At 40.1% G+C, this 21,833-nt stretch overlaps 1 protein-coding gene across 2 annotated transcripts in view; it reads right to left on the reverse strand.

Annotated features, from left to right (window-relative positions):
- Positions 1 to 5,569: 5,569 nt before the first annotated feature.
- Positions 5,570 to 21,833, reverse strand: part of SEC13 (SEC13 homolog, nuclear pore and COPII coat complex component) — a 65,903-nt gene continuing 49,639 nt past the window's right edge. Inside the window, exons 6-9 of one of the 2 annotated variants that reach the window (XM_037801838.1) lie at positions 10,862 to 10,995; positions 10,372 to 10,495; positions 9,315 to 9,461; positions 5,570 to 5,979 (exon numbers count right to left, since the gene is read on the reverse strand). In XM_037801838.1, the coding sequence (XP_037657766.1) occupies positions 5,866 to 5,979; positions 9,315 to 9,461; positions 10,372 to 10,495; positions 10,862 to 10,995 (519 nt within the window). In that variant the 3' untranslated portion in view covers positions 5,570 to 5,865. Of the gene's footprint in view, positions 5,980 to 9,314; positions 9,462 to 10,371; positions 10,496 to 10,861; positions 11,032 to 21,833 lie in introns of both variants that reach the window. The other variant, XM_037801829.1, reaches the window with a different exon arrangement.

Genomic DNA, 21,833 nt, shown 5'->3' on the forward strand with positions numbered 1-21,833 from the left:
AATCAAGATGGACCTGAATCCATATAATCTGGAGTCCTTACAGGTGAAGGAAATTTGGATGCAGCCAGGAGCCAGGAACAGGCACAAGGAGAGAGAGCCCCCCATGTGATGGAGGATTGCCAGAACAGACAGATTCTAGGAGAAAGCATGGCATTGCTGATAACCTTGATTTTGGATATTAGCTTCCGGAACTAAGAGACAATAAATTCCTGTTCTTTAAGCCAACCTCTGTGTGGTATTTGTCATAGCAGCTCTTGTAAACTGGGATACCTTGTGCTTTTTCTTCTGTGACCCCTGAGTTATGTAGAAGTGTATTGTTTAATTTCAGATATTTGTGGATTTTCCAAATATTTGTGAGTGATTTCTACTGTGATTCCATTATAAGTCAGAGAATATATTCTGTGTGACTTCAGGCCTTTTAAATTTGTTAAGATTTGTTTTAGGGACCAGGAACCCACCTATATCAGAGTATTCCAGGTGCCCTTGAGGGTGTTTTTTTTTTTTTTTACTGTTGTTGGGTAGAATATTCTATACATGCTAATTAGATCAAGTTGGGTGACAGGTTTGTGTGGTAGATTGAATTATGTCCTCCAGAAAAGACATGTACTTAATCTTAATCCACATTCCTGTAGGTGTGAGTTTATTATAGTATCTTTCAGTATGTTAAGATGAGTCAGGAGGCTGCAGGGAGAAGTCAGAAATCAGCAGAAACTAGAAGAGTGGACACGGGGAGATCAGGACATCGCTGTGCGATGGGAGGCAGAGATGCAAGCCAAGGAACCCCAGCGATTGCAGTGAGGCAGCCTCAGAATGCTACAGAATTCAGGAGAAAGCACAGCCTTGTCGATGTCTTATTTTGGACCTATACCCTTCCAAACTATGAGCAAGAAAAAGCCAATGCATTGTATGGTATTTGTCATAGCCATCTAGTAAACTAAGGCTGTTTGTTTCCGTCTTCTATATCCCTACTATTTTTGAGGGGTGTGGTGGGGTTGGGTGGAGGTTTATTGTTTTGAAAGAGAAGCGTTGATTTGAAAGAGAAGCGTTGAAATCTCCAACTATAATTGTAGATTACTCTTGTTTCTCAGTTCTGTCAGTTTTGTTTCATGAACTTTGAAGCTCAGCTATTAGGTGTATACACATTTAGAATTGTTATGCCTTCTTGATGAATTGACTCGTTTATTACTATATGCCTCTTTATGCCTGGAAATATTCCTTATTCTCTTATCTGTTTTTTTCTGCATTAAAATAGACACTTCAGCTTTCTTCTAATTAGTGTTTACAGTTTATCTTTCTCCATCATTTCCATTGTTTTAATCATTCTGCATTTTCACATTTAAAGTGAGTTTCATATAAATAGTATATAGTAGGATCTTTTTTTTTTAAATTCAGTCTGACAGTCTGCCTTTTAATTGGAGTGTTTAGATGAATTACATTTATTTTAATCACCTATATAGTTTGATTTCAATCTACCATCTTGCTATTTGTTTTCTATTTGTCCCATCTGTTCCGTCTTCTTTTTTTTCCTCTTTCCAGTGCACTCTTCGGTTGAATTTTTTTTACGATTTCATTTTATCTTCACTGGGGTTACTGGCTGTACTCTGACTCTTTTAGTGTTTGCTCTGGGTTTTACAGTATACAATTCTAAATGTATCGGTGTTCTTTCAACCAATATGATAACCTTTCATGTAGTGTAAGAACCTAATAGAATACTTTCATTTCCCCACTTCTGTCCTTTGTGTACTATTGTCATACATTTCATTTCTATGTGTTCTAAACCCCACAATAATTTGTTGCTATTTTTGCTTTAAGCAGTCAAGAGTTAAGAAATGCGTACAAGTCTTTTATATTTACCTACATATTTACTATTTCTAGCACTTTTTATTTCTTGTTGTAGACACAGATGAACATCTGGTATCATTTTCCTTCTGCCTGAAGAATTTCCTTTGACAATTCTTGTAATGCAGGTCTGCTGGTGATGACTTCTTTCAGCTTTTATTTGAAAAAGACTTTATTGCCCCTTCAATTTGAAAGGCATTTTCACTAGATATAGAATGCTAGGTCTACATTTTTCTCCTCTAGCACTTAAAAGATAATTTTCTTCTGGTTTGCATAATTTCTGACAAGGAGTCAGTTGCCATTCTTAGCTTTCTTTGTATGGGAAGTGTCTTTTTCTCTTTCTCTGGCTGCATTTATAATTTAATAGATTTGATTATGTGCATCTGTGTGTGCATTTTAATGTTTCCTTTAGGTTTCTTTCTTTTCTTGTATCTGTGGGTTATAGTTTTCTTCAAATTAGGAAATATTTGGCTGGTATTTCTTCAAATATATATATTTTGTTTCTCTGCCCTCCTTTTTTCTTGGACTCTCATTTCACATATTTTAGACTACTTGATGTTGTCCCACAGGGCACAGCTGCCTTGTTCATTTTTGTTTGTTTTTTCTCTCTGCTTCAGCTCATAATTTCTATTGCTGTCTTCAAATTCACTGGCCTTTCCTACTGCAATGTCCAATCTGCTCTTAACCCTATCCATTGTATTTTTCATTTCACATACTGAATTTTTCATTTTTTAGAAATTTCATTTACATCTTTTTGTATTTTCCATTTCTCTGTTTTTTCCATTTCCCTTTATATTCTTAAACATATTTATAATAGCTCTTTTAAAGGTATCTGCTAATTCCATGGTCTCTTGTCCTTTCTGGGCCTGTTTCTTTGAAATTTTTTTTTTCTCTCATGGCTATGGGTCTTATTTTCCTGCTTTTTTGCATGCCAGGTAACTTTGGATTGAATGCTGAACATTGTGGATTTTATGTTGTAAGTGCTGGATTTTATGTATTCCTTTATAAACATTGGATTTTAATGTGACACAGTGTTAAATTACTTGTGGGTCAGTTTGATCCTTTGGAGATTTACTTTTAAGGTCCAGAGTAACCTTTACTCTAGGGCTAATTTAAGGGATATTGTTAAGGCATAACCTTTCTTAGAAAATGCCCTATATATGATGTTGTTCCACTCTGGTAGTTTGGAACATGAACGATCCCCACCTTCCACCCACCCCCTATGTGAGTTCTAAGAATTGTTTGGCTACTGCTTTCTGATCATGTAGTTTTCTTCTTCATATATATGCAGATTAGTACTTGGTTAAAAACCCCAGGAGACACTTATGCAAATCTCTGCACCTCTCAGTTCCACCCCCATAAATTCTAGTTGCCTTGGTGTCCCTGAATGCTGATTCAGTCTCGTAAATTTTGGAAGACTGGTAGGCTGTGGTTTCCCTCTCCCTGCCCTTTGGTCTGAAAACTGCCTGTAGGCAGTAAGCTGGGGCAGTTGTGGTACTCCTCTAGTTTGTTTCCCTTTTCCCAGAAATTGCCTATTGTCTTATGTCTGAGAACAGTTGTTTCATGTATTTTGTTTGGTTTTGTAGTTGTTTATGGTGTAAGGAAAATTCCTAGAGCCTTCAGTCCTTTATGTGCAGAAGTGGAAGTATCCCCTTGGTCTCCTTGAACTCGCTTGCAAATGAAATCCTTTGAACCTCCTCTTGGTGTTGACAGTTGTTCTCACATTGGCTTGCTGAATTTTCTGTTCAGAATGGCAATATTTGATGGCAATTCCTGGGATCTCTGTCTCTTAGGACCATAAAAACTCCCCCTTTTCTCAACCCTGATCCTACTCAGGTATTGCTGCTATGGCTGGTTTGGTCCTACTCCTTCATGTTCACGGGTTTGAGGGACTACCTTAAAGAAAATGATGTCTCTGGGTTTGTTATCTTAGTTGCTTTGTTTTCATGAAATGTTAAAAAACAATGTAGCTGCTACCATCACCTTGCCCCAATTGTAACACTCTTCCCTTTCAAACTGCCTGTATCAGTGAGGATTTTCCACAGAAAATAGGATAGGATTTGCATGTGTTTAAGAGTATATAGAGAGATTAATTTTAAGGAATTAATGTGATGTTGGGGCAGGCTGGCAACTCAGAAAAGTTGATATTCTAGTCTTGAGGCAGAATTTCTTCTCTAGCCAACCTCAGCATTTTGCTCTTCGAGGCCTTCAGCTGATTGGATGGAGCCCACCCTTGTTATTTGAGGGGTGATCTGCCTCAATCAGCTGATTGTAGATGTTAATCACATCTACAAAATTCACAGCAATGTCTGGACTAGTGTTTGACCAAACAATTGGACACAGTAGCCTGGCCAAATATTCAGATAAAATAACCCTTACACTCATTGTCTTATTTGGGCTTGACAGCTGTGTAGGCTGAGTGACATGAAATGGTATTTCAGCCTGACTAGCCCACATGTGGTTAAAAAAGGGGGTGGGGTGGGTGGATTCTCTTACCTCAGGAATGGCTAATGACTGTTATCACTCTAAGCAGACTGTCCAGTCCATGGTGGTGGTCTTATTTTCCTCCAGATTATCTTAACTGCTCGTCACTGGTGTAAATTGCAAATAGAGCACGTGCTCAGGAGCCCAGTGACCTACCCTCCACCCACTGTGTGACACTGGATTACTCTCTTCTCATTACGCATTTGTTGAAGTTAGCAGGCACTGTAAGGAAGACCAGGCCTGTATTTGGGAAGCACAGAGCTTCTTACGGATGGCAGACATGTATATGAAGCAAAGCAGAATCAAGTGAGGCCTGTGTGCTGAGAAGTGTATACAAAGGTGCCTACTTTGGGCCTTTTTATCTAAAAAATGGAAAGAAGCAGTTTGCATATCATTCCCCAAGCCTTGGATTTGTGGAATGACTTGGGAGGCTGAGTGCGTTGGGCCTAGGCCTTTCTATCTTCACTTCAACCAAAGCATTCTACTTCTATTCACTTTATGTATTATGATCTAAGATATCTATCTTTCAAAAAAGGAGCTTTGTTGCTTAGAAAAGAAACCACTGGACTAGCTCATTTTTAAGAGGCTTTTCCTTGCGATTCCTGTGTTGAGTGAGTGATTACAGTGGTGGGGTTATACATGCCGTCTGCCTCTCTTGTGAGACTTCCCTCTTGTAGGACATGCGTGGCCACACATTCCATTTTCCCTTAAAGTTGCCAAGGGACCTTCTTTACCTCATTAAATATGTCTCTGGTCTGGAGCACCTTCTGTGTGCCAGATAATTTGAACAAGATCTTATCCTTCTCTTCAAGGGTTTACAATCCATTGGTGGATTTGGTCTGTGCCATACATTGGCTGTGAAAGACTGAAGGTGTTGTAGCACTTGTTTGGATATGTTTTTCCAGCAGGGATTCTGACCAGATTAGTGATACCTGCTACACAGGGGCTTGTGCTTTTGCAAAGGACAGCAACGGGGCACTCTCCTCTGGAACTTGATGCTCTTGTGACCCAAGTCATTTTCCTGTGGGGGCATGCAGATATTTAGTGGTAGGGTGGTTCACAAAAACACGTGCCCACTGTAGCAGAGGCTCTCACTATAACCTGAGTCACAAGGATGCCAGCTTTGGGTGTGAGGCAGCCAGGCCAACCCGGACTGTGCCTTGGTGAATGCCAAGCATAGCATAGAGCCTGCTGACCAGTGAAGTCAAGCTGGGCATTGTAGGGAGTTAGGGTACTACAGTAGCAGTTACAAGCAATATGATTTATTCAGGTACATTGGAAATAATACCCCCAATAACGTCAGAACCCAAAAGGTAAATAAAAACGGACAAAAATATTTTAAAACAATACTTTTAAAGATCACTTGTAGTTTTTTCTCCTCATAGCAAGAGTGCTTTCAGCTAGAATTAAGTTACAATCCATACCGAATCATGTTACAGCAGATGATCATTCTGTGGTTGCATTTGTAACTATTCGTAGGAAAATAAGGATGTTGTTCTTGGTTGTCTGGTCAGTTGACCCAGAAGGGGCAGTCCTGTCTTGTCACTGCTCGTTCTGCTGGCTCTCTGTGAACGAAGTTGACGTGGAGCCCTGGCCCTTGTTGACGTCACTGATGCACACCCACTGCCCGTCCACTGACTCCTTCCACAGGGTCACCTGCAAGTCAACGTGCACGGACTGTCAGGGGTCTGCTGCCACTTCCCTCCACTGTCCTCACCTCAGTGATTTCCTAAATAAGAGCTTCACCAAGACCACTGCTCAGAGGAATGTAGGGCAACAGAGCACTTACCTTGACTGCCCACTGAAATCCAATTGGCATGGAAGTAAAGGAGTACATTTTCCCAAAGGAAAAAGTAGTATGAATAATAGCAGCTGAGAGATGGCTGAATGATGATGTAAGCAGTGGATGCCGTTTTAACCAAGTTGATGTAGCATTAGTGAGATGATGGAGCTAGTACAGAGCAACATGTGTGCCCCAGATCACAGCATCTGCATGTCTGGGAGCTCATAAGACCTGCAAATTCTTGGGCCCCAGCCCACATCTACTGAGTCAGAAACTGGGGGTAGGATGGCAATCCGTATTTTAAGAAAGTTAATAATGTTAAAGCCTGAGAAGTACTGTGGTAGAGTAAGACACAGATCACTAAGTTATTTCTACATGGACGTAAACAGCACAAGAAATAGCAAAGAGTTGAAAAGGATTGCCCTTGGAAAATGAGAAATAGCCTTCATATTTAAAAAAATAACCTTACAAATACTGCGGAAAGAAGTCTACACTCGGACACATTATGATCAAACTGCCAAGGAATCTTGAAAACAGCAAGAGAGAAACGATAAATCACAGACAAGGGATCCTTAGGAAGATTAACATCCAATTTTTCATTTGAAATCATGGAGAGCAGAAGACAGTGGTAAGACAAAGTGATGAAAGAAACAATTGTTATCCAAAACTAATACTTGACAAAGCTATCCTTTAAAAGATGTTTCCTCATAAAGAAAACCTGTGGGGATTCATTACCACTTAGCCCTGCCTTTCAAAAAATGCTCAAGGGAGCATATGTTGAAAGGAAAGGATACTGAACAAGTAACTCAAAGCTGTACAAAGAACAAGACCTCTGGTATAGGTAACTATGGAGGTAAATATAAATGCCAATATTACTGCGTTTTTCCTTTGTGATGCTCTCTTACTACTTATATGGTTACAATTCAAATGCTTAAAAAGCAAGCACATACCCTAGTTACTGGGCATACAATGTAGAAAGATGTAATTTACAACAAGAGTGACAGAGGAGAGGGACAAAGGGATACAGTAAAGGTATGGATGTTGAAGTTAAAACTGTAATAGATCTAAGATGTTAAATGTGACCCCTAAAGAAAATACCTAAAAAATTTCTGCATGAGGAAATGAGAAGTGAAGTGATTAAAAATGGATCAATGTAAAATATCTTGTGAACAAAAAAGCAATGAGCAAAATGGGAGAAGTCATGCCTTATCAAATTTTAAACATAAATGGATTAAAAAGGCAGGACAGAACCAAACAGTAACCAAAATGGAGACAGGGTGGTTATACTAATATTAGACAAAACAGATTGCAAATAAAAAAAACTGTTACAAGAGACAAAGTAGTACAACAAGTTAGAAACAGATTCTTACATGATGATAAATGCAAAACCAATAAAAGAAACAATGAATTTGACCTCATCAAAGTTAAAAACTTGTGCACCACAAAGACATTATCAAGAAAGTCAAAATGTACCAATGTACCTACAGGATGGGAAAAAATAGATGCAAACCATTTACCAGATAGGGGCTTAATTTCTAGAATATATAAAAAACTTTTATACTGCAAAAACAAAACTATCATTTTCCCAGGAAAGATATACAAATGGCCAATAGGCATATGAAAAGATGCTCAACCTTATTAGCCTTTAGGGAAATCAAATGAAAACCAGGAGATACCACTTCACGCCACCAAGGACGGCTATTAAATAAAGAGAAAATATCAAGTGCTAGAGAAGTTTGTGGTGCATGTCACTGTGGAGAGCAATATGGCAGTTCCTCTAAAAGCTAAGTATACAATTACCATATTATCTGGACATATATACAGTGAAATACAATTAATAGGCTAAAAGAGTGAAGATTTGAGACATGCCACAACATGGAGGAACCTTGAAAACATGCTCAGTGAAACAGGGAAGACACAGTAAGAACAAATATTCCATAATGACACTTGCAGAGACAAAGTAGATAGAAGTTACTAGGGGATAAGGAGAGGGAAGGAAGGGAATGTATGTTTGATGGATATGGAGTATTTATAAATAAAATACAATGATTCTAAGAACTCCTGCTTTACGGACACTTTCTTCACTAACCATCTACTGTGCATAATGTTCTGGGACTGGAAACACAGTCCTTTTAGCTAGAGGATGCCATGGAAATAGCAATATACTTGAACTTTTTGTACCTTTTTGTACAATACAGGGTTATAAAGAAGAAAAGTATAAAAGCATGGTGAAAGCAGATCCCCAAATTGGGAAATGTGCAACCAGGCACTTGTTTGAGGCAAGTTGGGCCAGTTCTAGATGCCATCGAACCTGTATTCTAGTCCTGACCCTGGCACTCATGAAGAACTCATGAGGATCAGTTCTTTGAGGGCTGTTCTACTTCTATGGCTTCAAGACAGAGCCTTCTAGACTCTTCTGCGAACACCATGGACGAAGGGGACTTAGGCTGGAATAAAAGCTGGCTGCACAAAGGAAGAAATGAGAACCCCGATGCCAGCTGCCAAAGCCAAATTCTCCTGTAAGACAGAGAGGACCTGTATGTTTACAGGAGTGGTCATGATTCTTTAGGTACATCTGCTCAGCTTCTAAAGTGTTAACTTGGTTAGGGGCCCTCCAGCCCTCATTGCTCTCTCACTACCCTGCCATGTTACTCTTTGTTTCGCCAAGCTTTCCAGACACCATGTGGGCTCTGTCATACCTCTCCTTGGGGTGCCTCTCAGCACAGCAGGAAGAAGTACTGAGCAGGTGTAAGTACTCATGAACTGTACCGATTTTTAAAAAATAGGCCTCTTTAGTGTTTGGGGCCCCAAACCCCCATGTTCCTTCTTTTATGTGTGGGTTCTTCTTATGTGCTTGCTTTTTTGGGCAGAACTTATTGAAAATCACTATGACGACTTAAGGCAGGGGCTCTGTCACTGAAAATCACTATGACGACTTAAGGCAGGGGCTCTGTCACCTAATAGCTTTGTGACCTCCATGCAAGTCAAATGGCCTGTCAGCCTCTTTCCTCTTCTGTAAAAGGGGGGGCCACACCATCTCTCAGGGGATGGTGAGATTTAATGATGTAACAAAGAGATGCTCAAAATCACTCATTAAGGTTCCTTCCCAGCTGGAGATTAGATGGAAATGTCAATGGAGCTCTCTAGTGGGCAAAGTAAAAACAAGCAGGGCCCTGTCCCCTAGGTCACAGGCAGTAGGTGCATGTACCTTATTGTCTCCGCCTGAGACAGCCAGGATGTTGGCTGTGATAGACCAGCTGACGTGCCACACGACATCGTTGAACTTATGCAGCAGTTTGGGGGACCACGTATTGCCCGAAGCATCATCACAGGTCCAAATGAACACACGACCATCCTAGGAAAATGGAGTCTCAAGTCAGGAATCCTGTATTTGTGATGGCCTCCCAGTCTGGATTCATAGTGGATCTTCCCACCAGAGTAGGATAAGTAACAGGAAAGTAATAGTTTAGGACTGCGTAGGGTCCGCAGCTTTGAAGATCAGTTCTTCCTTTACCTCCAGGAACACACTTCTATCATTTGGGTTTCAGATATGGATGTTGTTTGCATTGTTAACTCTCAAATTTTCTCTCAGGTTTCCTCCTACCTGCGAAATCACTTAATTGTTTAGGTACCCTCTGGGGCTCTGTCTATACTTTCTCAACTGAATGGATATGGCTGTTTAAAATCCAGCTCAGAAAATGAAGGACAAGTTAAAAAAAAAAAAAACAAACACACACACAAAAATTCCCCTCAAATTTAGACCCAAACAAAATGGGCTTAAATGACATAAAAGACCTGGCTTACCTCTTATCTAGGTTGCAGGTAGTTCACAACTAAAGGCTTCTCCTTGGTTTCACTTTTGTGATCAGTCTAGAGAACAGTGGCTAAGTACATGAGTCTGCAGTCTTGGAACTTCCCAGTCCCCTGGTCTTTTTGCTTGGGAAACACTGTCAGAATTGTACCTGGGTATTTCCATTCACTACCTTAGTGTGAGGCAGGGAAACTGGTCCAGAATTTGGGCTCTTTTGGGGGCCTGTTTCCACTGTAATCATTTAGTCTCAGTGGAGACAAGCCATCTGTGCTTCTGACCAAGAATTTACCACACGATGACCTGACTCCATGCGTTCCTCCTCCTCTCTGCATTGAGCCAAAGGTGCCTAATGCTCTGCCCGTACCTTTCAAGAAGACTCTTCCACAAGAGGACCCTAAGGGCTGATGGGACTTACTAAAAACGAAACATGGAACTCTGAGGAGTCTGAGCTGACCTGGGAGCAGCTGGCAATGGTGCTGGTGGGCAGACCAATGGAGGGGGCCCAGGCCACGTCTCGAACCCAGTCGCTGTGAGCTTCCAGCTTCTGTTCCTCCTTCCATTGGCCATCCTCCTCCTCCCTAACGGGAGACAAGAGGGGCAGTTCGGCAGGTAGTAGCCCCAGGTGCCATTCCCACACCTGCATTCCTCCCCCACCCCGACCCTGGACACACAGACTCCACAAAGGGCCCAGAAGCCACTCCAGCTTTCTTATTTCATTCAGTGAGCCTGGAGAATTTTATTCCAGTCACCCAACAGCCAAAAAGTTGGCCCCAGGTTGGGAATTAGGTGAACAGTAAATAAGGCTGTCTTATGATAGACTGTCCACAGGATTTTATTGGCAGGAGGGATAAAGAAAGGTGACAGTTTCCTGTGAAATGTGGTTGAGGCATGTTAGGGAGTAAGAAGGGCCTCCCCTGGGGCAAAGTTCACACAACCCCACTTACTTCCAAAGCTTGATGAGGTTGTCACAACCGCCGGATGCAAATTTCTTGATGTAGTTGGGTTTCTGCCCCGATGGCTGGTCTATGAGGCTTCCGGGTACAACAGCAGGCGCCCAGCTGACAGCATTGCAGCCGATCTGTAAAGAGGGGACAGAGGACTTTGTCCTCGGGCCCTGGAATAGAACACGGTGCTTCTGCAGACCCAAGGCTTCTGTTTACATCCTCCTCAGTTCTCAGGGCTGGATTATGTAGGACAACAGATTTGATGAACCAAGGATTAGACACATTTTTTCCTCAAGTATTCCTAATTGTGTGTGTGTGTTACACCAGTATGTGTTTAAGGCAGGAATCAGGAACTCTGAGGAATTCCAGAAAAAGAACATTTTTTTCAAACACACGAGAGCACGTTGGGACCTACCTTTTAAGAATCTTTTCCACTGTAAAGTACAATAGATTCAGAAAACCACACAAAAAACATAAGGCTTAATGAATACTCCAAGGCAATCTTGTAACCACCACCAGGTCAAGAAATAGAACTCTGCTCCCTACCCAGGCAGTCATGTTATGAGTCCCCTCTAATCACTGTCCCTCTGTCCCCACCAGTAACCCCTGACCCATCTATTCCTTGTGTGTGTCACTCATATGTAAATCGCTAGACCCTATACTATTTCCCATTTTTAAAAACTGATGCTTTTTCACATCTCTTAATCTACGGACTCCCTCTCCAACCTCTTTGTTCCTTAGAGTTTTTCTGTTGAAAAACCAGTTATCTGACCTGTAGTCTCTCAGTCTGGATTCTGCTGTTGCATACTTAGTTCAGCATGTTCCTCTGAATTCCAGAAAACTGTCAGGACTACAGGTGGAGGTACATCCTTTCATCAGGAGGCACATAATGTCTGATTGTCTCTTTTTATGATATTAGCAGCTGTCAGTGCTTTATGCCTCTGTTACTTCATTGGGGGTTGTGAAATGGTGATATTGTAATTCTGTCATTTCTTTTTCATTTATTACATGGAATGCTCTAGATGGGGACAACTGTCCTTATTAACCATTTGGCTACCCAACAGTATAGGTAATATAGGAAAGGCAGGAGAAATGCTTGATTCTTTCTGAATTGGTTCCCTCTTACTGTCCAAAGATGTCCAGCTCTCTCTCTTTTAATATCATTATGAACGTATGAATTTAACCATATTTGATGGGTTTCAGTTCATTGTAACTATTCTCAGTTTTGACACTTAGGCTGCTGCTATTTGGCAGTCCGAGCCTGTTCCAAGTTGGCTCCTTCTGACATAACCCTAGTATGTCAAAGTATGTCTTTGATCACTGCTTTCCTATCTGGTAAGACAAGGTGTTCCAGGCTCACTTGTACATTCCCTGCTTCAGACCTGGGATCAGCCTTTTCTCCAAGAAGCCCTGGTTTCTTTTAGAGAGAAACTGTTTCAAGACTAACACAACAGTTTCAGAATAATGGCACTAATATTATTACTAAAATTAAAAACTATTTTTGTAAATGCTCTCCCATTCTCCATCACTGTGTTCAATAGTTGTACACTATCAGCACAGCATATGGCCACTACATACTAAACTCTGCCTTTTAGCCCTCATTTTGTTTTAGTTCTCCATAACTAACCATATATTTATGTTTATGTCTCTAAGTCATTTTTTGTTTTCTGAAGCTTGTTCTCTGGTAGATACCTGAGGAAGGATTCATGGGCAGAGTAGTTCCTGCGGTCTTATAATACTGATAACAGTTTGTGTTCTCTAGACTTCAAAATCAACTTTCAAAAATAGCTTTGAGAGTCAAATGACATACATTAACTTTGCCTAAAGTACAAAACTGGATAAATTTTGACATGGAAACTGTCTGACACCATAACCACAATCTAAATAATGAACATATCCATCATGTCCAGACGTTTCCTCACATCCCTTCATAATCCATCTCTACACATCCCCCTTCTCCAAAGCCAGCAACCAGGTATCTGTTGCCAGATAGTGATCTGCTATCACTATAGATTAGTTTATATTTTCTAGGATTTTATACATACTACAATTTGTTCAATCATTTATCTGGGATGGATATTTGGGTTGTTGCCTGTTTTGGGTCATTAAAGCTGTTATGAATGTGTTTTTTTTGTTTGTTTTTTTGCTTGAACTTTTGCATACAAGCCTTTGTGTGAACTTCAAGATCATTTCTGCTGGTTATAAATCCTTGGCTCACACTTTCTTTCCTCAGGTATCTTAAATGATTCACAGACGTGAAGTCTGACTACAATCTAATTTTCAAGTCACATGGCTCTTTTTTTTTAGATGTCCAAAGGATTTCTTTCTTTTTCTTAAAATCTAGTCATACTACTAGAATATGTCTTTGGGTGGTGATTCTGAAGTATAGGCAGTACTAGCACAGTATTTTAATTTCAAGTCTCTTTAATTTTAGAAAATTTTTCTTAAATTCTAGTTTGTAGTATTTGTTCTGTTTTCTTCTTTAGGGACTTCTATTATTTACATGTTTGATCGTCTTTTTTCAAAACCTTTTAATCTTATTTCACTTTTTGATTTTTAAAATTTCCCCTTTACATACTTGATTTCTTTTATTTGTTCTTGTATTCCTTCTAATTTAGTCTTTATTTCCAAAATAATTTTCTAATTCTTTATTAGGTTTTCACCTCATTTCTGAGTTCTTCTAATTATGGTTTACTATTATTTCAAATCATATAATTTTTAAAATGTCTCAGCTTGTTTTAAATAGTGGGCTACAGGTTTATTCTGTTTTGTGGGCCTGTCTTTCTAGTGTGCTTTCATCCTCTGCATGATGTTACTTTGCTTAGTTTCATTTTTCTTATAATAACTTTAAATAGGAAGTATTTAAAGTGAAATTGTATTCATTTTTATGATAAACTAGTTTTTCTAATGAAGTTGGGGTTCAAGGAAGCTTTTTTTAAGTTCAGAACTCTCTCATTTTTGTGTAGTGTTAAAAAAAAAAAAAAGGCACCTTGCTTTCTGGGATTTCCTGGCTCTGTTTCCCTCTCCCACTTTTGTCTGTATCTTCTCTTTCCTTTCTCTCTGTGTGACTAACCAGCTTAATTTTGATTTCACTCCCAGCAGTTTCACCTCATAAAGGGCCCAGATAAATGGAGCACTGGTGTGTCATAGGGGTCAGATTTCTCCAGCCCCTTTAGTTTGTCTTAAAACTCCTTGTATTTCAGAGTATTTAGAGTACAAAACCCCTTCCAGTCACATCTCAAAAGAGATGCACAAATGGCCAAGAAGAACATGAAAATGCCCAACACTAGTAATTACGGAAATGCAAACTCAAACCACAATAACAGAGGCAGTGGGGTTTGTGGTGGCTTCGTGCTCTGTTCCCCAGAAAAACTTAATCCATTCCTGTGAGTATGAATCCATTTTAAATAGGAGTTTTTGATGAGGTTATTTCAGTTTAGGTGTGGCTCACCTCAATCAGGATGGGTCTTAATCCTAATACTCAAGTCCTTTATAAGCAAAATGAAATTCGGGCACAGGGAGAAAGCCAGGGGAAGCAAGAAGCTGAAGGTCAGTAGAACCCAGAAGAGAAGGGAGAGGCCAGGAGAGGCCTCCATATGCATTGCCATATGACAGGGGAAACCAGGACCAAGGATCACCGGCAGTCGGCTCAAGAATGCCAGTCTTTAGAGAGAAAGCACTGCCTTGATAATGCCTTGATTTGCAATTTTTCCTAGCCTCAAAATTGTGCACCAATAAATTCCCATTGTTTAAGCCAAGCTATTGTATGGTATTTGCTTGAGCAGCCAAGGCAAACTAAATAGGGGTCAAGATGGCAGAGTGAGATGCTCCAGGACTCTGTCCCCCAACAGAAGCTTTAAGCAACAAACAAGACAAGACAGAACCATTTTTCTCAAAGTTCCAGAAAACAGAAGGATATCTCTTCAACAAACAGTGCTGGGGAAACCGATGCCCGCATACAAAACAATAGAAGTGGACCCCTACTTCACAGCCTATACAAAAGTTAACTCAAAAGGAATCAAAGACCTAAATATAAGAATAAAAGTATAAAACTCCTAAAAGAAAACATAGGAAAACATCTTCAAGACCTTGTATTAGGCAATAAATCCTTACACTTTAAAGCAAAAGCATAAGCAATAAACAAACAAAACAGAAAAGAGACATCATCAAAACTTTTGTGCAAAGGACATTATGAAAAAAGGTGAAGAGATAAGTATCTACAGGATGGGAGAAAACAGTTGCAAACCATATTTGACAGGGGTTTAGTATCTAGACTATAAAGAGAACTACAACTCAGTAAGACAAAAAAAAACACACCAAATTAAAAAATGGGAAAGGACTTGAATAAGATATTTCTCCAAAGAAAATATACAAATGCCCCCCCCCCCCCCAAAAAAAAAACCCACAAGAAAAGATGTTCAACATCATTAGCCATTAGGGAAATGTAAATCAAAACCACATTGAGATACCATTTCATATGACACTACTATGACCACTAACAAAAGAACAGAAAATAATAAGTATTGGTGAGCAGGGTGGCTTGAAACTGAATATATCCCGGAAAATCATGTTCTTGAAGCTAATCCATTCCTGTGGGTATATACCTATTTTAAGTAGGATTAAGGATTAAGACCCTCCCTGGTCCATGCCTTAACTGAAGCCCACAGGGTACACAACCTAGAGGCAAGGGTGCTGCATGGAAGTGCCAGGAATCCTCCGCCAATCCCAGAGACCCATGGGCACCCCACAGAGAGGGACTGTGGGGCATCTGAACGGGAGGGGGAGAGGTGTAGGTCTGCAGCCCCAGGGTACAACACCTGCAGCCACGGGAAAGGCTGGGATCACTGTGTCTTGAAGCGGGCTCCCTACCAAACTGCACAGGGCACACCCCCGACCCAAAGGGCAGGTGGTCCCCACTGCACATGGAAAATTAGTGCACTGATAGGACTTCCATATGGTTAGGACCCCACTCAGTGCATAGACAAAGTTGGGGAGAACTGGCTTGAGGGTAAGAGGTAGCTGAGGAGCGCAATCTGCTGATAGCTCAGGGAAAGTGCACTCTATTAAGCTGTAGCTCTAACAAATTATACGTAAGTATTCAAATAAGCCTGCATATCCTAAAAGAATCCTATCAAAATAAGCAAATGCCAAGAGGCCAAAAACAACAGAAAATTATAATGCATATGAAGAAATCACAAGATATGGATAATCCAAATGCCCAAGTAAAAAGCCAGAGGAGACACCGAATTTGGAGCAGTTAGTCAAAGAAGTACTCACCAATTTTAATATCTTGGCTCAAGATATAAAGGAGGAGAACCTAAGATTGCGGCTAGGTGAGACAGGGCAAAAAACACCTCCGTGAAAAATACTAGATAAAAACCAGAAGGTGACCCAGAACACCAGTTTCAGCGATGCACCAGCTGGACAAGGTCTGCTAAAACCACAGGGACCATGCACTTGGTGAAACCGGGAGTCTGCATTCTGAAACGAGTGAGTAAGCCGGCTGAAAGCCCCGCGGCTGCGCTGTGGTGTGGGGAAACCAGGGGTTGGTGTTTGGAGATGGACTAGTTCTCTTTAAAAAAAAAAAAAAACAAAAAACCCAGGAGCGGCTGCAGTTACCACGGTGAGAACCGCGCAGTGAAGCACGGCAGGAGCGGGCTGTGCCAACCTCTCGGGGTTCTGGTGTGGCAGATAGACCGCTGCTGATTCCCTCAGGGCCAGGAGGCAGAGGGGAGAGCCAAAAGGAGAAAGAAACTGCACCGCTTGCAGCCGGCTCCCCGGCAGGCTGGAGACACTCCTGCCTGGGGCTGTATCCACAGCCCAGAGCCGTGCCAGGAAAACCAGTGTGACGGGGAGTGTATCCCACCGCACCGTGCACACGCACAATATCGGCTGTGGACAGTGGCCTTGGGTGCATACACAGCTAGTTGTCCCAGAGCTGGGAAGGTGGAGCTCTGCGAAAAGGGGGGAGGGGGTTGAGATGCCCCATTCAGCCATCTTTGCATCAAGCTGGGAGCGCTCCTGCCCGGCCCAGCGGCCCAGGGCTTCCCTTGAGGGACGGTGCACACTTGTGACGTAGCACAGCCTTCCCTCAGCAGAGGTCCTGGAAGATCACAGCTGAGAAGGGGGGGCCCGCTCGGAAAACCCAGGGACACTATGTCAATGCTGGTGGTTTGTGGATCAGCGGCAGAGAAAATCTGATGGCTTAGACTCTTGCAACAGCCTTGAATCTCCAGGAACACCTGGGAGGTTTGATTATTAAAGCCGCCCTGCCTCCCTAACTACCCAGACACATGCCACACAAGTTGTATTTTTTACAACTTGAAAGAACCCTATCAAGCAAAGCAAATGCCAAGAGGCCAAAAACAACAGAAAATCTTAAAGCATATGATAAAACCAGACGATATGGAGAACCCAATCCCAAACACCCAAATCAAAATATCAGAAGAGATACAGTACTTGGTGCAATTAATCAGACTACAATCAAAGAATGAGAGCATGGCACAGGATATAAAGGACATGAAGAACATGGCACAGGATATAAAGGACATAAAGAAGACCCTAGAAGAGCATAAAGAAGAAATTGCAAGAGTAAATAAAAAAATAGAAGATCTTATGGAAATAAAAGAAACTGTTGGCTAAACTAAAAAGACTCTGGATACTCATAACACAAGATTAGAGGAAGTTGAACAACGACTCAGTGTCCTAGAGGACTACAGAATGGAAAATGAAAGAACAAAAGAATGGAGAAAAAAATAAAAAAAATTGAAATGGATCTCAGGGATATGATAGATAAAATAAAACATCCAAATTTAAGACTCATTGGTGTCCCAGAAGGGGAAGAGAAGGGTAAAGGTCTAGGAAGAGTATTCAAAGAAATTGTTGGGGAAAACTTCCCAAACCTTCTACACAATATAAATACACAAAGCATAAATGCCCAGCGAACTCCAAATAGAATAAATCCAAATAAACCCACTCCGAGACATATTCTGATGAGACTCAAATACTGAAGAGAAGGAGCAAGTTCTGAAAGCAGCAAGAGAAAAGCAATTCACCACATACAAAGGAAACAACATAAGACTAAGTAGTGACTACTCAGCGGCCACCATGAAGGCGAGAAGGCAGTGGCATGTCACATTTAAAATTCTGAGAGAGAAAAATTTCCAACCAAGAATACTTTATCCAGCAAAACTCTCCTTCAAATTTGAGGGAGAGCTTAAATTTTTCACAGACAAACAATGCTGAGTGATTTTGCCAATAAAAGACCCGCCCTACTTCAGATACTAAAGGGAGCCCTACCCACAGAGAAACAAAGAAAGGAGAGAGATAAAGACAATTTTAACAGACATATATAGAACCTTACATCCCAAATCACCAAGACACACATTTTTCTCTAGTGATCATGGATCTTTCTCCAGAATAGACCATATGCTGGGACATAAAACAAGCCTCAATAAATTAAAAAATAAAATTTGAATATATTCAAAGCACATTCTCTGACCACAATGGAATACAAATAGAAGTCAATAATTTTTGAATTGTAACTCCACTATTTACTTCCTACATGATATAAAATACACAAACTCTAATGACAAATCAGTGGTTTTGGACTCAATGTAAACTATGTAATTTTTGACAAGAACTATATAAAGGTGGGGGAATGGAGGAGTATAGGAACATAGTTTATGGGTCCTATTGAAGTTAAGTTGGTATCAAAGAAAAACAAGATCGTTATGGATTTAAGAGGTTAAATTTAAGCCCCACAGTAAACACAAAGAAATTATCAAAGAATATGACCATAGAGATGAAAAGTAGAGTATGGGTTATGAGAAGTGGGGGAGGGGCAATGGGGAGTTAAGAAATGAGTGTAGGGTTGCTGTTTGAGGTGAAGGGAAATTTCTAGTAATGGATGGTGGGAAGAAGATGGCATTACAACATTCAAATGTGATTAATCCCACTAGTGGAATGCTAGGGAGGGGGTGGAATGGGAAGATTTAGGCTGTATATATGTTTCCACAATTGGGGAAAGAAAAAAAAAAGACATTCTAAATAGATGACAATTGAATGCCAAGGATGATCCTGGATGGGATCTGAGGATGGAGACGGGGCTCAAAGTGACACAGTTGAGACATAAGGAAAAAAAAAAAAAAAAGGAAATACAGAATGTAAGCTTTGTATCAATGTTGAATTTCTTGAACTTCTTAGCTGCGCTTAATGGGACTGCAAAAAGAAGGTTCTTGTTCATGGGAATTGTATATGTGAATTATAGTGTTCAAGGATGTGTGCAGCTTGCTCTCATATGTTCAGAAGACAGAGCAATAGATGATGGATGACAGGGAGGGAAGGAGGGAAAGAAAGAAATGGTGGTGTGACAGGATGTTAAAGTTGGTGGATCGGGGTATTGGAGAAGGGGAGTCAGGATATGCTGGAGTTCTGTGTATGGGGTTTGTATTGTTTTTGCAACTGTTCCTATAACTTTGAATTTATTTCAAAATAAAATTTAAAAAAAAAAGATATAAAGGATATGAAGATGACCCTGGAAGAACATAAGGAAGAATCTGCAAGAGTAAATAAAAAAAAAATAACGGACCTTATGGAAATAAAAGATTCTGTTGATCAAATTAAAAAGATTCTTGAGTCACATTAAGACCAGATTTGAAGAGGAGGAAAGAATTAGCGAACTCAAAGATAGCGTGACGGAAAGTGAAAGCACAAAGGAACGAATGGTGAAAAACATCGAAAATTTGAAGTAGATCTCAGGGAAATTACAGACAACATGAAATGAACAATATAAGAATCACCAGCATTCCAGAAAGGGAAGAGAAGAGTAAAGGGCTAGCAAAAGTATTCAAAGTCAGTATTGGGGAAAACTTCCCAACACTTCTAAATGGTATAAATACACAAATCATAGTTGCCCAACGAACTCCAAATAGAATAAATCCAAATAAACCCACTCCGAGACATATTCTGATCAGATTGTCAAATGCTGAAGAGAAACAGAAAGTTCTGAAAGCACCAAGAGAGAAGCCATTCACCACATACAAGGGAAACAACATAAGACTTGAGTAGTGACTACTCAGCAGCCACCATGGAGGCAAGAAGGCAGTGGCACGACCTATTTAAAATTCTGAAAGAGAAAAGTTGCTAACCAAGAATTCTTTATCCAGCAAAGTTCTCCTTCAGATTAGAGGGAGAGCTTCAAATTTACACAGACAGCAAAATAAGAGACCTGCCCTACAAAAGATACTACAGGGAGCCCTAACAGCACAGAAATAAAGGAGAGAGAGGTATGGCAAAGGGTTCAGAACTAAAGAGATTTAGTAAGGGTACGTTAAAGGAAATGAGAGAGGGGGGAAAACATATGTGACAAACAAAAACCAAAGGATAGGATGGCTGATTCAAGAAATGCCTTTATAGTAATAACATTGATTGTGAATGGATTAAACTCCCCAGTTAAAAGATACAGACTGGCAGAATGCATTAAAAATATGAACCACCAATATACTGCATACAAGAGACTCATCTTAGACCCAGAAACAGAAAGAAATTGAAAGTGAAAGGATGGAAAAGAAATATTCCATGCAAGCTACAGTCAAAAGAAAGCAGGGGTAGCAATATTAATCTCAGATAAAATAGACTTTACATGCAAGGATGTCAAAAGAGACAAAGGCGGCACTATATATTAATAAAAGGGACAATTCACAAAGAAATCTTAAATGTCTATGCACCCAATCAAGGTGCCCCAAAGTACATGAAACAAACACTGGCAAAACTGAAGGAAGCAATAGCCGTTTCCACAATAATCATGGGAGACTTGACTACATCACTCTCTCCTATAGATAGAACAATCAGACAGAGGACCAATAAGGAAATTGAAAACCTAAACAATGTTATAAATTTGACTTAACAGACATATATAGAGCATTACATCCCAAATTACCAGGATACACATTCTTCTCTAGTGCTCATGGAACTTTCTCCAGGATAGATCATATGCTGGGGCATAAAACAAGCCTCAATAAATTTAAAACCGATTGAAATTATTCAAAGCACATTCTCTGATCACAATGGAAAACAACTAGAAGGTAATAACAATCAAAGATGTAGAACATTCACAAATATCTGGAGCTTAAAGAACATACTTCTAAACAATCAGTGGGTCAAAGGAGAAACTGCTAAATATCTAGAGACGAATGAAAACAAGAATATAACATATCAAAACTTATATTCAGGAAAGGCATTATTTAGGGGAAATTTTACAGCTCTAACCGCATAGATTAAAAAGGAGGAATGAGCTAAAATCAAAGAACTAATGGAACTGAAGAAGCTAGAAAATGAACAGCAAACTAATCCTAAACCAAGTAGAATAAAAGAAATAAATGATATGGAGAACAACAACAAAAACAATAGAGAGAAGACATAAAACCAAAAGTCTGTTTTTTGAAAAGATCAACAAGATTGATAAGTCCTTAGCTAGACTGACAAAATCAAAAAGAGAGAAGACCCAAATAAACAAAATAATAACAGAGAGGGGAAATTACTACGGATTCTGAAGAAATCTAAAAAATCATAAGAGGATAGCATAAACAACTGTATGCCAACAAGCTAGACAATTTAGAGGAAATGGACAATTTTCTGGAAACACATGAACAACCTAGACTTACCAAAGAAGAAATAGAAAACCTCAACAAACCAATCAAAAGCAAAGAGATCCAATCACTCATCAAACAGCTTCCCACAAATAATAGCCCAGAACCAGACGGCTTCACAGGGGAATTCTACCAAACTTTCCAAAAAGAACTGACACCATTCCTACTCAAACTCCTTCACAAAATTGATGAAAATGAAACACTACGTAACTCATTTTATGAATCCAACATCACTCTAATACCAAAACCAGGCAAAGATGCTACAAGAAAGGAAAACTACAGCCCAATATCCCTCAAGAATATACATGCAAAAATTCTCAACA

Source organism: Choloepus didactylus, chromosome 1 (genome assembly GCF_015220235.1).
Source record: "Choloepus didactylus isolate mChoDid1 chromosome 1, mChoDid1.pri, whole genome shotgun sequence".
Taxonomy (NCBI): domain Eukaryota; kingdom Metazoa; phylum Chordata; class Mammalia; order Pilosa; family Megalonychidae; genus Choloepus; species Choloepus didactylus.